The 13,846-nt window shown below is 57.1% G+C and overlaps 1 protein-coding gene across 9 annotated transcripts in view; it reads left to right on the top strand.

The window, feature by feature from the left end:
* Positions 1–13,846, top strand: part of SNPH (syntaphilin) — a 45,089-nt gene extending 31,243 nt beyond the window's left edge. For 3 of the 9 annotated variants that reach the window (XM_070801429.1, XM_070801425.1, XM_070801424.1), the window contains 4 exons: positions 3,025–3,121; positions 3,712–3,918; positions 6,213–6,362; positions 9,448–13,846. In XM_070801429.1, coding sequence (XP_070657530.1) covers positions 3,072–3,121; positions 3,712–3,918; positions 6,213–6,362; positions 9,448–10,633 — 1,593 coding nt within the window. In that variant the 5' untranslated portion in view covers positions 3,025–3,071 and the 3' untranslated portion in view covers positions 10,634–13,846. Of the gene's footprint in view, position 1; positions 192–2,472; positions 3,122–3,711; positions 3,919–6,212; positions 6,363–9,447 lie in introns of those variants that run through there. The other 6 variants (XM_070801426.1, XM_070801420.1, XM_019972170.2 and 3 more) reach the window with 5 other exon arrangements.

The following is a 13,846-nucleotide window of genomic DNA, read 5'->3' as shown; positions in this document are numbered from 1 at the left end:
CACAGGGTGCTCACCAACACTTCTGGGCTAGATCCTGGGGAGGTGACTCCCTTTGGGCCTGGGTATCTTCTGCCCTCCCAGAGGGACTCCAGCCTGCAAGGTCTCATCCCAGCAGGGGAAATGCCACTTCCACCTCTGTCCCAGATGAATGGCTGTCTTTGGCCTCCCAGGAGACTGTCGGCTCCATCCAGGTACAAATGCCATCCCCTTGCCCCACCCCTCCCCAGGCCAGAGAGGAAGGAAGAGGGAGCAAGAGAGGAGGGAGGTGTGGGATTGGTTGCCAAGCAAGGTAGGAATGGGGACAAAGCCTTCATTGTATAAGGCCACACGCAGCTCCAAGGCAAAGCGGGCCTGGTGCCTGCCTCCCAGGACTGGAGCCTAGAGCTCCACCCAGGCTTTGCAAGCTCCTTAGCAACACTCACCAGAGCTAGCTTGGAAGAGCGAGACCTGGCCTCAGCTCTGAGTCCTGCCTCTCTGAAGGTCCTCCTGAAGGCACAGCATCCTCCCAAAAGCCAGAAGTGATGACGGGAGGATGGCCAGTGAAGCCAGGCTGACTGGGGCTAGAGGCCAGGGTCTATTGGACATGCAGCTGTGCGACCTTGGACCCAAATGTGATAACAGATCCTGCCTCGAAGGATTTTTATTTTGAATAATGGGCCAAGGCACATAATAGCACTCAGCATGGTCACCTGGTAGCAGACAGACGAGGTCTGTCAATGACAGATGATCAAGGGGGAGATGAATTGGAGCATAGCATTGACATATATACATCCCATAAGATAGATGGCTAGTGGGAAGCTGCTGTATAGCACAAGGAGCTCAGCTCCGTGCTCTGTGACAATCTAGAGGGGTAGAATGAGGGGTGGGGGGTGGGAGGGAGGCTCAAAAGGGAGGGGGTATGTGTGTGCATATAGCTGATTCACTTTGCTATATGGCAAAAACCAACCCAATATTGTAAAGCCATTATCCTCCAATTAAAAAAAGAAAAAAGACAGGTGATCCTTGAAGCCCTTGTCCACCCACGAGTAAGGACAATCAGCCCCTCCCCCATGCTCCTGGTTGAGGCCCTCCTGTGCCTAGGAGGTGTTAAGACATTGGTGGCCTCCTGGCAAGTATGAAGGAGCACCCTTGTCCCCCCAGCCCCTGTCCCACGGTTCCTCCTCTGAGGGCCAGCCCTGCGATTCCAGGAGGCCTGCCTGGGTGGTTGAGGCATGGTGGGTGGGATGCATTGCCAAGTCAGGTCGAGCAGCTCAGATAACAGGTGGGGTGCCGGCGGCTCCTGTACCTGGCACCTGACACCTCTGGGCAGACAATTCTGGCTATGTCCAGGCCCTCAAGGGAACAGACCGTGTCTGTGTCCCAGCCAGGAAACAGGCCACCTGAGCAGCACCTTTGTCTGCTCAGGAGGCAGCCTCGCCACTGGCCGGGGCGGCCGGGATCCTCAGAGGCCCTGACGTGGGAAGGGGTGGTGCCCTGGGCAGGGGATCCGTGCTTCGTGATCCAGCCCCTCAGCATCTGGTGTTGGCCTGGCTCAGGTGTTGGCCCTGCCCCACTGGGGCAGGGACTCAGGTAGTCCCTTCCCTCTCAGATTCCTCATCTGTAAAGGGACTAATCACAGCACTTCCTCATAGGATTGTTGGGAGGAGTCGATGGCGTAATGTACGTAACGTGGTTAGCACGGGGTCTTGGCGTGGAGTAGGGCTTGGCAACGGCTTCTCTCCCAGCATGGAGGAAGGTCCAGTGCACGGTGTCCTCGGCCGAGTCCTGTAACCCAGGCGACTGTCCTTAGTCCCTGCTCTGAGTGTAGAAGGAGGGGACTGGGGTCTCTGGAGCTGGCACAGAACTAGCATGTTGGCTGCAAAGAGTCCAGGCCCATTCCCTTCCCTGGCCTTTAGGGGCTCTGGGCTGAAGCCCAGCACAGACCTCCCACAACAGCCAACACAGCCCAGCATGGGGCCTCTCCCTCCCTTAAACCTCTGTAGAGCTGCCCTCAGAACCCAAGCCCCTACCCAGGAAAGGGCCCGAGGGATCCCCAGGCAGGAGCCCAGATCTGAGTCTCCCTACCCACTTGTCAAGAGGGCCGACGATGGATCTCCACAGGCATGGTCCCTTCCTACTGGGTCCAGCCTACAGTGATGCTCTGAATGGGTGGGGGAGTGTCTTCTTCTCCCATCTGTCTCCTTCCTCATTTGCTTTGAGCCTGTGCCCTGAGTTCCTCGTGCATCCCAAAATGAGCATGCGCATTTGCATGGATGGGCACAGGCATGCCTGTGTGTAGCATGTGGGCAGTGGAGGTGGGGCGGGCAAGGGCTGCATGCCCTGCATTGTGGACAGGCCCCCTGAGCATGTTCACTGAGCCCTGTGCGGCACACCTTGGAATGGCAGGGATGCGGTACCTTTTCATGTTCATGTGTATCCATATGTCTTTCTACACGTGTGCTGGTATGTTGGTCTGTCTTGTCTCCCCTATAGACGGGAAGCCCCGAGCCTCGCACCAACAGGCACCCTGGGAAGGACGTCAAGACTAGCCCAGCCTAATCTGGGCTTCCTGGTGATGCTCCAGGAGTCCTCCAGCCTGCAGTCCCCTCCAAGGAGGAGGGTGGATTGACCAGCACAGGGGTGGGGGTCTGAGAGTCAGGGGTCCAGGGACCCTGGCTCACAGCCAGACTCAGTGCTGGGCTGAGGCAACCAGGAGGCCCTGCCCCAGTGCCAGTGTGACCTGGGGGGAGGCCTTTGCTCTTCTGGGGCACCATCCACTCATCTGAGGACACGGGGCTGGACTGATGATTTCTGGCCGTCCTGAGGCTCTGACGACCGTGATTTTAAGTTGGGTGGTGGGAGCCTGCTAAATTCACTGGTGGAGGCAGTCGTGGGCAGAGCCTGCCTGCCAGCCCCCTGCCTAGTCCCGAGTGTCCTGCTGAAGGGTGAGAGGAGAAGCCATGCCGGGCAGCGGCCCCAGCGAGAGGATGACGTGGCCGGGCCCGGCCCTCCCCACGGCCCCCCCAACCCGCCCTCTCTCCTCAGCCCCGGGGACACCGCCCATCCCGCCCCTCACCCGGACCCGCAGCCTCATGGCCATGTCCCTGCCAGGTGGTAGACGGGCCTCTGGTGGATCCCGCAGGTGAGTCTCCCCCTTGCCCGGAGTCTTGGCCTCTGAAAGTGGGGGGAGGGGGTCTCTGCCTCCAGTCCACCACCCACTTGTCTTGGAGCAAGTCATTGCCCCCATTTTTCCCGTCTTTAAAATGGGCTTGCTGACACTTGCCTCAGGAACTATTTAAGGGCTCAGATGACACTGTGGATAGAAAAGTTCTCTGAAGACTTAAACCACTGGATCCTTCCCATCATTAATATTGTTGTTCCATCCTCACAAAGACAGCATGTAGCCTTCCAGCCGGGCTCACCCAGACTCCACGCATGCCCCTCCTCCTGCCCCTATGCCTGCCTGCCCGGTCCTCTCCACCTCCGTCTCAATTCACGCAGGGCCCTTTCCCTCTGGGCTTGAGGGACCCTGGATGTTGAGGACCCTCGCTAGGGGTAGCTGGGCCCCACCCTTGGCCCACAGCCCTGCTCAGCCTCCGCCTCTGTCCTGGGGAGCCAGGAGGACCTGCCTCCTGGTTTTCCATCTTCATTTGCACTGTCTGTTCTGTCACCCCTGTCTGTTCTGTCCCCCCACTCTCCCCTCTGCTTCTCTCCCCGGCGGTGACCCCAAAGTGGGGGCCCTCTGGGCCGCAGCGGCCTGGCGGTGTTCGCCCAGTGTCCGCAGCTGCCCACCAGCCAGAACGAGCACCTGCCTCTTCTCCCTGCCTCCAGGCGCACCTCTCCACCCGTGAGTGTGCGGGATGCCTACGGCACCTCTTCTCTCAGTAGCAGCAGCAACTCAGGCTCCTGCAAGGGCAGTGACAGCAGCCCCACGCCCAGGTAACCAGCCCCTCCCTTCTGCCTCCCAGCTGGCGGGGAACCTGAACGCCTTGGGGCCTGGGGGGTGTGGGTGTTCTAACCATCCCCAACTCTAGCACACTCCCTGGTTGTGTGACCTTGAGAAAGTCCCTTCTCTCTGAGCCTCAGTTTCCCATCTGTAAGATGGATATGATCATACCCAGCTACACATAACCAAAGACAGTGGCTGAGACAAACTAGGGGTGATGCTTTCAGAACAAGGGGCCAGAAGTGGGCAACTCCCTAAAGTGTCGAGGACCCCACCTCCACCATCCTTGGTGTACAGCTGGCTCTGACACCTTCAGGCATCAGGTCCACGTCCAGGGAAGAAGAAGGCAGAAGGCCAACCCCCACTCCCCTCTACGCCAGGCTCATGTTTTCTGAGACACGACACGTTCCCCAGTAAATTCTGTCTACACTGTGCTGGCAGGTGCCAGGTGTGACTGACTGGCTTCAGGGAGGGTTAGTGCTTCCACGTGCAGGGCCACCTAAGCAAAATGGGAGTTCTGTTGGGGAGAAGGCAGGAAGCTGTGAGTTGAGGAGGCTAGGCTGTGGTCTGCTGGTGGGATAGGGGTGCTCCTGACCCCTGGATGAAAGCCTTGGCCCTCCCACCTCCTCTGGGTGGGAACTCCTCCTCCTTGGCACTGGTGGGAGCTGGGTGTGCTCAACACACATGCACATCTGCACCACCCCATGCAGGGGAGTGTGGCTGCTGGGAGCAGTGCATGTCCAGCCTGCCTCCACCTCAGGGTACAGCTATGAACAGGTCGATGTTATGAACAGTCAATGCACATCTGGGCTCCCATGTGCCTCTAGAACATGAGTGGGCACGTGCAGATGGGAAGGATTGACCTGCATTTGTGTGAACGTGTGTCCTAGAATAGTGTCCTAGAATAGTTGACCCTGGTCCAACAGGGGGGTTGGGGCACTGACCCCTTGTGCAGTTGAAAATCCACACATCACGTTTGGCTGCCCCAAAACGTAACTGCCTACTGTCAAGCAGAAGCCTTTATAACATAATCAGTTGACTGGCACATATTTGGCGTGTTATATGTACTATCAACAATATGCTTACAATACAGTAAACTAGAGAAAACAAAATGTTAAGAAAATTATAAGCACAAGAGAATATGTTTACAGCACTGTATATATTGACACGGTATGTTTACATTGTTTCTAAGATGAATCACCTGTCAGGACGTCAGTATTGTCTTATATGACACAAAGCGCTGTAGGGATTATATGCATCACTAAGACTAGACATCAAAAATGAAAAGATCATGTGAAAAAGAAATTCATATTTACTTACAGGTATAATGATGCATGTATTGATAACAATACACATTGATAACAAAGAAGCAGCAATACGATTGCTTCAGGGTAGCCTAGCCTATCTAATGAATGAATCGTTATAAAAATTTTATGGCATACAGTATTACAGTCATATTCATAATATGGTATGAGAAACATTGTTACATTTGTCTAAAAACCACTTACAGTGATGACAGACTGATAGGCAGTTTCTCCAATTACCAGAGAAAGGCCTACTGTAGGGTAATGTGATCCTCTGAAGGCACAGCTGTAGAACAGTGAGAAAACTTACACACCATTAATTTTATATTAACTATCACCCACCTTATGCCAGGGAAATGACAGGCTACCACTTCGGTACCTGCCTTACACAAAATGAACGTTTAGGCGATGGTGACGACGACAACACAGAGCCAGCTCATATGGTTCTTGCGGTACAGTGATTAGATTTGCACACCCAGTCACTCACATATACAACGGATAAGTCCTTGCCCACCAGGCAAGCCCCGGGATAATTACATGGAGAGAGACAGGCTTCTCCCTGTCTCAGCTTTATTCTCTGGGATGGGAGACTCAGCCCTGGGCTGCAGCGCAAGCCCTGGGTGGTACCAGGCTTGTCCACATGCTTTGTGATGTATCTCCCCACCCCGAGCTAGAGGAGCCCTGACCTCCCCACCTCGACGCTATGCTCTTCCCTCAAAGAACCTTAATAAAACCTACCTTCCAGAAGGGCCGGGTGTTCTCATGCCCACAGGGGCACAGGGGGAGGCCTGGCCTGCAAGGCGCTGGAGGCGGGGAGGGGGGGCCGGGCACCAGAGGGGAGTGAGGCACCGGGATGGGTGGGCGGGGCTCCAGGGTGAGTGGGCGGGGCACCAGGATGGGTGGACGGGGCTCCCTCTCTCCTGGAGGCCCCGCGCATCGCCAGGCCCCTTCCTCGCTCCCCACTGACGAGCGCCCCCTGGCAGGCGCTCCATGAAGTACACGCTGTGCAGTGACAACCATGGCATCAAGCCCCCCACCCCGGAGCAGTACTTGACGCCCCTGCAGCAGAAGGAGGTGTGCATCCGGCACCTGAAGGCCCGGCTGAAGGACACGCAGGACCGGCTCCAGGACCGGTGAGCAGGAGGCCAGGGCCCGTGGCATCTCTGGGAGGAAGGAGTGGCTGGGGGCTCCTCTCTCCCGCAAAACCCCACCCGTCCCTTCCCTCCCTCAGCTGCTCCTTGAAGCTTCAGGTGGCTGCTTAGGACCAGGCCGAAAGCAGTTTCCCCGGCCTCCCCGCCTTCCCTCTCACTCCAAGGCAGTGCTCTCTCGGTCGGAGCCTGGCAGCCCCTTTTGGCCACTTCTCGTGCCCTGGCTCCTTTCTACCTGGGGAGTAGGAGCCCAGGGCATTCTTCCCGGCTGACCTGCCCATCGCGGGGCGGGGAGGTTGGAGGGGGGACCGCGGGGGCGGGGGGGGGGGGGGAACAACCTGTTAACCCTCCTTGGCCTCCTCCCAGGGGGTCACCAGGGGCTCCTGACCTACCGTTCAGGCCCAGGTGCCTTCTTCCTCATTCATTGCGAGGAACCTTTCTCTGAACGCCCACCCAGCCCAGGGGTCTTCCAGGAGACTCCGTGAGCCTGTCTGAGCTCATTCTCCAGACCCAAGGGCCAGTCCTGACCCTCCCAGCCTTCACCTTTCCAGGCTGGTGGCTTCATCTTTATGATGGAAGCTTCAGGGCTGCCCTCTGACCTTTGCATCATCTACCCATCTTCTCCAAACTGTATGGATTCAGATACACAGCTAACTGTGAGCTGGACAAGGCGCCGTGCAGGGCACTGGGGGTCAGGGCACCATGACTACAGCTTCCTTCATCTTTTCTTTTTTTAATAGGACAATTTTATTGAGATATAATTCACGTACTATACAATTCACTTATCTAAAGTAAACAATTAGGTGGTTTTTTAGTATATTCACAGAATGGTGCAACCATCAAGAGTATCTAATTCTAGAATGTTTCCATCACTCCAGAAAGAAACCCTGTTCCCAGTAGCAATCATGCTCCCATTTCTCCCCCAAGAACCCCATCCTTGGCAGCCACTAATCTTTCTCCCTCTGTGAATGTGTCTATTATACATATACATACATATATATATATATATATATATATATATATAATAAGTAAGTAAGACCACATCTTTCTTGACCAGAGCTCTGCCAAGTACCCCATTCAGTCTGTATTTGTTGTGGTTTGGAACTTGAGGAGGTCACAGGCAGCATTCTGTGGGCCTCCTTGTCTGCAGAGCCAGGATTTCTATTTCCCATTTTCTTCTCAGTGATGCCCTGGGTCTGCTTGGCCCTTTGCTCTGCTGTCCTCAGGGAGCAGACAGCCCATTTCCCTCTTGCCTTTCCAGGACTGCCCTGTGGCTCAGAGCAGGCCACCTGCCCTGTGTGGTTTGGGCAGGATGCCCTGCTTTGGACATGCCTGCACCTCGGCTCCTCAGCCTCTCCACCCACGACTCGTGCGGTAACTTGGCCGCTCTCTACTTACTGTATTGTCACCCTCCACACACACTGTGAACAGTGATGCTCTCATTCCCGCAGTAGCCTGCCTGCTCCTCAAAGATGGCTTTACACTCTGTGCTTTCATACACTGTATCCCCACTTCCAAGACGCCCTTTTTCCCCATCTCACTTCCTTGGCAAATTTATCCTTCAAGACCCAGTTCAAATATAACATCCCACAGACCACCTGAGACCGAGACAGGGCTGGGAAGCCACAGCTCTGGGGTCCTGCCAGCTCCAAGGAGGAGTAGGCCCAGCCCAGCTGATCACGCCCAGTCCCTTCTTCCAAACTCACCCTTCCTCCCAGGGCTCAGCGTCAGTGAGCAGTATTACCCTAGAGTGAGCCCTCCACCGCAAGGCAGGAGGAGTGGACAGTCTTCTCCGCACCTGTGGGAGCTCTGAGCCCCTGCAGGTCCCCGCTGCCACCCCACTTCCATCGCCAAGCTGGGCCCTGCTGGGCAGCCCTTCCTTCCCTTCTGCCCCTTCCAGTTGATGCCACTGCTGATCTTGTGGCCCCTGCAGCCCCCCAGGGCCCAGGCCCTTCAGTGTTTTGTGGAGTGAAATTCCTGGGCCCATTTCCTGAATTTCTAATCTGCCTTTGAAAAGAGCACGATGCTGGATCTGGGTTGGTCACTCTGCTGGCCTTATAAACCCCAAAGCGACAGGTATGCCATTTGGATTTTATTTATGTGAATGGAGGGTTTGGGATGAGTGTCTGTGTGCAGGTTGAGTTCAGTTCCATGAAAGATTTTCCTCCTTTCTTACTGCTTTTAGCTCATCCTGATGAGTTTCACCCTGGCTTTACCTCTGGACTAGATGGCATCATTTCCTACTTCACCTCCCTCCCCTGCACTGCCCCCCAGATTCATCTAAGCCTCAGGGATTTTAAAGGCCTGAGAGTTTCTGGCGGAGACTCTTCTGACAGTCCATGTTGCCTGCTCTTGCCTCTCCTCTTGGGAGTAGCTCTGTGCCTTTTTCAGCAATCTTCTGGGCCTCTCCTCTCGACAGTACTTACAAGAAGGACACATCTAGCACAGATAAGACAGCCACTCTGTTCTCATCACTCTCCTCGGACTCATCCACCACTTCTCACCCCTCCCCTGGAGGGAAGATGTAACATTATCAGCTACATTCACGGCAGTAATTTCTCTCATAAAAACAAAGTGGTTTGTCACCCTCTCCCCGCAGTCTCTGGCCAGATAACCCTCCACTGAAAATTTCCAGCACCGGCTTTTGTAGGAGGCCACATCCCTCTGGGCAGAGCAGAGATTTTAGGTTTTGTTTTTGTTGTTTTATGTTAAGAGTTTTAAATGGATGTATTAAGTTTTTACAGCAACTGCATTTTTAACTGAGGTCTTCATCATCGACTCTCTTCTTTGGGTAGTGGAGGTAAAAGTGGGCGGTCGTCGGCATTTCGGCTCTAGGGGGTGGGAATGCGATGGTGGCTTCTTGTCCCCAAGGAAGGGGCTCCTCTGTCCTGACCCCTCACCCCTCTCCCACCCCCACTGCTTCCCCGGTGGAGTAAAGAGGATGAGGAAGACAGCATCAAGTCGTTCCTTTGTTTTTAGTGCTTTTTGTCCTTCGGGACAGCCCCCTCCTTGCCGGTCCTTAATGGAGTGCCCGGCCAGGTGATGAGCGCAGTGTCTCATCCGCTCACAGGGACACAGAGATCGATGACCTGAAGACGCAGCTGTCGCGCATGCAGGAGGACTGGATTGAGGAGGAATGCCACCGCGTGGAGGCCCAGCTGGCCCTGAAGGAGGCCCGCAAGGAGATCAAGCAGCTCAAGCAGGTCATCGACACCGTCAAGAACAACCTGATCGACAAGGACAAGGGGCTGCAGAAGTACTTCGTGGACATCAACATCCAGAATAAGAAGCTGGAGACGCTGCTGCACAGCATGGAAGTGGCCCAGAACGGCTTGGCCAAGGAGGACGGTGCGGGTGAGTCGGCTGGCGGCTCCCCGGCCCGCTCTCTCACCCGCAGCTCCACCTACACCAAGCTGAGCGACCCTGCTGTCTGCGGCGACCGCCCGCCTGGGGACCACCCTGGCACCTCGGCCGAGGATGGGGTCGACAGTGGCTTCGCGGCCAACGATGACACCCTGAGCCGGACGGAGGCGTTGGAGGCCAGCAGCCTGCTGTCGTCAGGAGTGGACTGCGGCCCCGAGGAGCCCTCATCTCTACACAGCTCCTTCAGCCTGGGGCCCCGCTTCCCCGCCAGCAACACCTATGAGAAGCTGCTGTGTGGCACGGAGGCCGGAGTGCAGGCCAGCTGCATGCAGGAGCGCGCCATCCAGACAGACTTCGTGCCATCCCAGCCTGACCTGGACACCATCCTGGAGAAAGTGACCCAGGCCCAAGTCTGCGGGATGGTCCCCGAGTCAGGGGACAGGCGCCTGGAGCCGGATCCCCACCCTCCGGGGCCCAGAGACCCCAACTCTGCAGTGGTGGTGACGGTGGGGGACGAGCTGGAGGCCCCGGAGCCCATCACCTGGGGGCCCACCCCACACCACCCTGGTGCCCACCCAAACCCCAGCCCGTCGGTGAGCGTGGCATGCCCTGTGGAAGAGGAGGAGGAGGCAGCCACGGCCGAGAAGGAGCCCAAGAGCTACTGGAGCCGCCACTATATCGTGGATCTGCTGGCCGTGGTGGTGCCCGCCGTGCCCACAGTGGCCTGGCTCTGCCGCTCCCAGCGGCGCCAGGGCCAGCCCATTTACAACATCAGCTCCCTGCTGCGGGGCTGCTGCACGGTGGCCTTGCACTCCATCCGCAGGATCAGCTGCCGCTCGCTGAGCCATCAGGGCCCGACCGGCACAACCGCCGGAGGCAGCTCCCAGCTCTGAGGAGGGCCGGCCTGGGCAGAGGCTCCCACGGCCCAACTACTGATTGTAGGGGTGCCGCCCTCCCTCTCACACCTTCCCCTGGGGCATCATCTTATTTCTTTAGTTTGGGGTTTGGAGGTGGCTTTTTCAGGATAATAACCGTATTAGAGGCTGGGAGTGAAGGTTGGGGGAAGGTGTCCAAAAACTGCAACAGGAGAGAAGGGAAGAGAGACCGACAGCCGGGAGGCCCACTGATCAGACACACTGCAGAGAGAGAAAGTGGTGAGGCCCCCACCCCAGCCCCCCTGCCCACCAGGCCCCCCACACAGGGCAGCCGCTGCTCAGGAAGTCTCCCGTGTGATGATCTGGGGAGGCCAGCCTTGACTTGTCAGCCCGGCCTCCTCATCCCCCGCCCCCAGGTCCTGTCTGTTTCCCTGTGTACGCCAGGCCTTGTCTCCCAAGCCGCCCCTTGCCCTCAGCCCAGGCTTCTGGGCCAGTATTATCTCCTCAGATGGAGGCAGCTGTGACCCAAAGTACAGGCAGGGGACTGGGACTCAGAGCAGGTCTGGAACCACTTGGCCTGTGCTGAGCTCCAGCCTCTTCAGACTTCTCCCCACTTGGGGTTTGGGAGCACAATCAGGCCACGGGCTGGAGGAAAGATGGTGATGGGCAAGAGGTGGCAGAGGGCAGTGTGGGTCCCCTGTCTGTCTGTTCATCTCAGACCTTCCCCACCTCACTTTTCCTCTTGGAGTTTCTGACGGTGTCAGGTCATTCTTCTGTGAGAGCCAGACTGGCCTGAGCCCCAGCTCCCATCTGGAGACTCTGCCAGCACAAAAGGAGGAGATGGGGCTGGCAGCTCAAGGAGGCTCCTCCAGCCTCTGAGATGAGGCCTTGCAGCCTGGGAGGCAGGGCTGGGCTCAGCAACCCCAGCTGGTTTCACTCCAGCCTCTGGAGCTCACCCAGGTTTTGCCAGAGACCTTAGGACCAACTTCTGCTTTGCACTATGTTCATTTTGGGGCTTGGTTCTCATGCATCTCGGGATCTCCCGTGAGGTGGCTGCTTGCTTTCTAGGATGAGGGTTCCTAAATCTTACACCTATCTGCCTCTGGAGGAATATCCAGCAGGGTGAATGGCAAGATGAGGTGCTGAAGCCGTAATGTCCGTCCAGGCCAAAGCAGGGTGCTCTGGGATGTTTCCTAGGTGGGAGTGGAGTGGGGCTGCCAGCCCAAGCCCAGTCAACCTGGAAAGGTTCACTGGCACCCCCCTCCTTCCCTGGGACCACGTCTGGGTCCCCCAGCAAAGCTGCTGACACTTTATTAACATTCTTATTTTACAGAGTAAACCCATTCCTCTTCCCCTTCAGGGCGTATACCTGTCTGCTCACCCCACCCACTCCTCAGAGTTACGCCCTACATTGGAGCAGGGGTGGGGAGCATTGCTGGGACCCTGTGTCTTACTCAGCCCTCTGGCCTAGGGGGGCCCTCTGGTTCCGTCAAGGTGGCTTGCCCACCCCGCTGTTTCAGCAGCTGTCACCTGACTCGTGGACTCTGCCCTTCCTCTCTGTGCCTCCGCTGGTGCGGGGGACGCCTGCATGCTGGGGGTGGGCAGCCAGCCTAGCCACCAGCTGGGGGGAGAGCCCCTCAGCCACGTGCTTTGCGCCTCCGAAGCCCCCCTGTCCTCACTCCAGGCCTCAGACCTGCCATCCTTGTGGAGCTCCCCCCGATCCCAGCCGAACCAAACCTGAACTCTGGGGGCAGGGCTGGGCTGCCCCACGGGACCCAGGGGTCATGACACGGAGGGGCAGTGGACATCCCCCATCCAAAGCCAAGCCGAGACTGGCCATGGACCCCGCCTCGTGCTGTGTACTCACGGAGCTGCGCAGTGTCTCCTTAGAAATAGTCAAAAGCTTTGCCGAGAAAATAAAGATATGACTATATTTGACAACATAAAATCTATATATTTTTCACCCCTGGAATCTAGTCGAGCTGCATAGCCCCTCTGCTCCTGTCTGCGTCTTGCTGTCTGTGGCCTTCCTACTGTGTCTTGTGTTTTGGTGGACGTGGTCAGGGCCGGGGCCGTGGTCCGCTCTGTCCCTAATTCTGAACAAGCCCCTCGGGAAGAGTGTGGACTCAGGTCTGTGGACAAGGTGAGAGGAACTGGTGCCACCCTGTACTCTTGCTCTGGCCTGAGACCTGCCTGCCTGGTCAGAGGGGCCCCAGCCCACTCCGGGTCCTCTCTTTTGTGCGGTCTGGTGGGACCTTCGACAGGCTTTGTCTCTTGTCAATGGAGGAGGCGACTCTTTGGCCCAAGCCCGGGACAGGCGCTGGGACCGTGTCAGCCAGGCTCCAGCTCGTGCCTGTGTGCGTGTGTGTGTTCGGGATCCCGCATCTATGCAAAAGGGGCAGAGCTGCCTGGGAGGCTCCAGCGGTAAGAAGCAGCGGCCCGCCGGCTCAGGCTCCAAGCCCAGACTGCAGGGTCCAGAATGTGGGGCTGGAGGCAAGGCCAGGGCCCCGGAGCCTCCCGCTGAGTGCTCATCCTCCAAGGCTCCCCTTTTCCTTCCTGCTTAATACCTCCTCCTGTTGGGCTGTGACCTTCTCTCCTGCCCTCCGCTTCTAGAGCAGAAATCTCTGGGGTCTCCCCTCTCCCCAGCCTCTGGCTGGAGCTGATTAGATCCTGAGCAACACTGTTCTCAGGAATCACCTTGTGGAACTGCTGGTCCCTTGGAGCCCCGCTGCCAGAATTGGCTTCCCCTCAGTTGTGGGGTCCAGGCCAGAGTTGGCCCGGCTACTCCTCTGGTCCAGGCTCAAGCAGGAATCAGAGTCAGGGGCAGTACTCTGCTCAGAGAGCTGGCCTCAAGTGAAGTTTATTCCAAATATCTCCCAAGGGGATAACTTAGCTTTTCAGTGAACACAGTTCCCAGTCACCAGTAGCACCGGCGTACCTGGTAGCGCCTTGCGGGGGGCGGTGCAGGGGGCAAGTGACAAAATTCTGGGGTAGAGGCCTACGGAGGGGCCTCTGCCCAGTGAACTCGTGACCCCTCTGTGACCTAGGGGTCAGTACAAACAAGTCATAGTGCACTGTTAAATTCAGCCATGCCCTTGACAGAGAATTCAGGGGATACAGGAAGGGGGTGGGAGGTGGGGAGGGGTCTTCACTTTTGTCTCCTTTGTCCTATTGATCTGACAGAGTTGTACCTACAGCAGAACAGCTCTGGATTAAAGCATGAAAACACAA

This window comes from Bos indicus, chromosome 13, assembly GCF_029378745.1.
Source record: "Bos indicus isolate NIAB-ARS_2022 breed Sahiwal x Tharparkar chromosome 13, NIAB-ARS_B.indTharparkar_mat_pri_1.0, whole genome shotgun sequence".
Classification (NCBI taxonomy): Eukaryota; Metazoa; Chordata; class Mammalia; order Artiodactyla; family Bovidae; genus Bos; species Bos indicus.
Note: the sequence above shows the minus strand (reverse complement) of the source record. Positions and strands in the feature narration are given on the sequence as shown.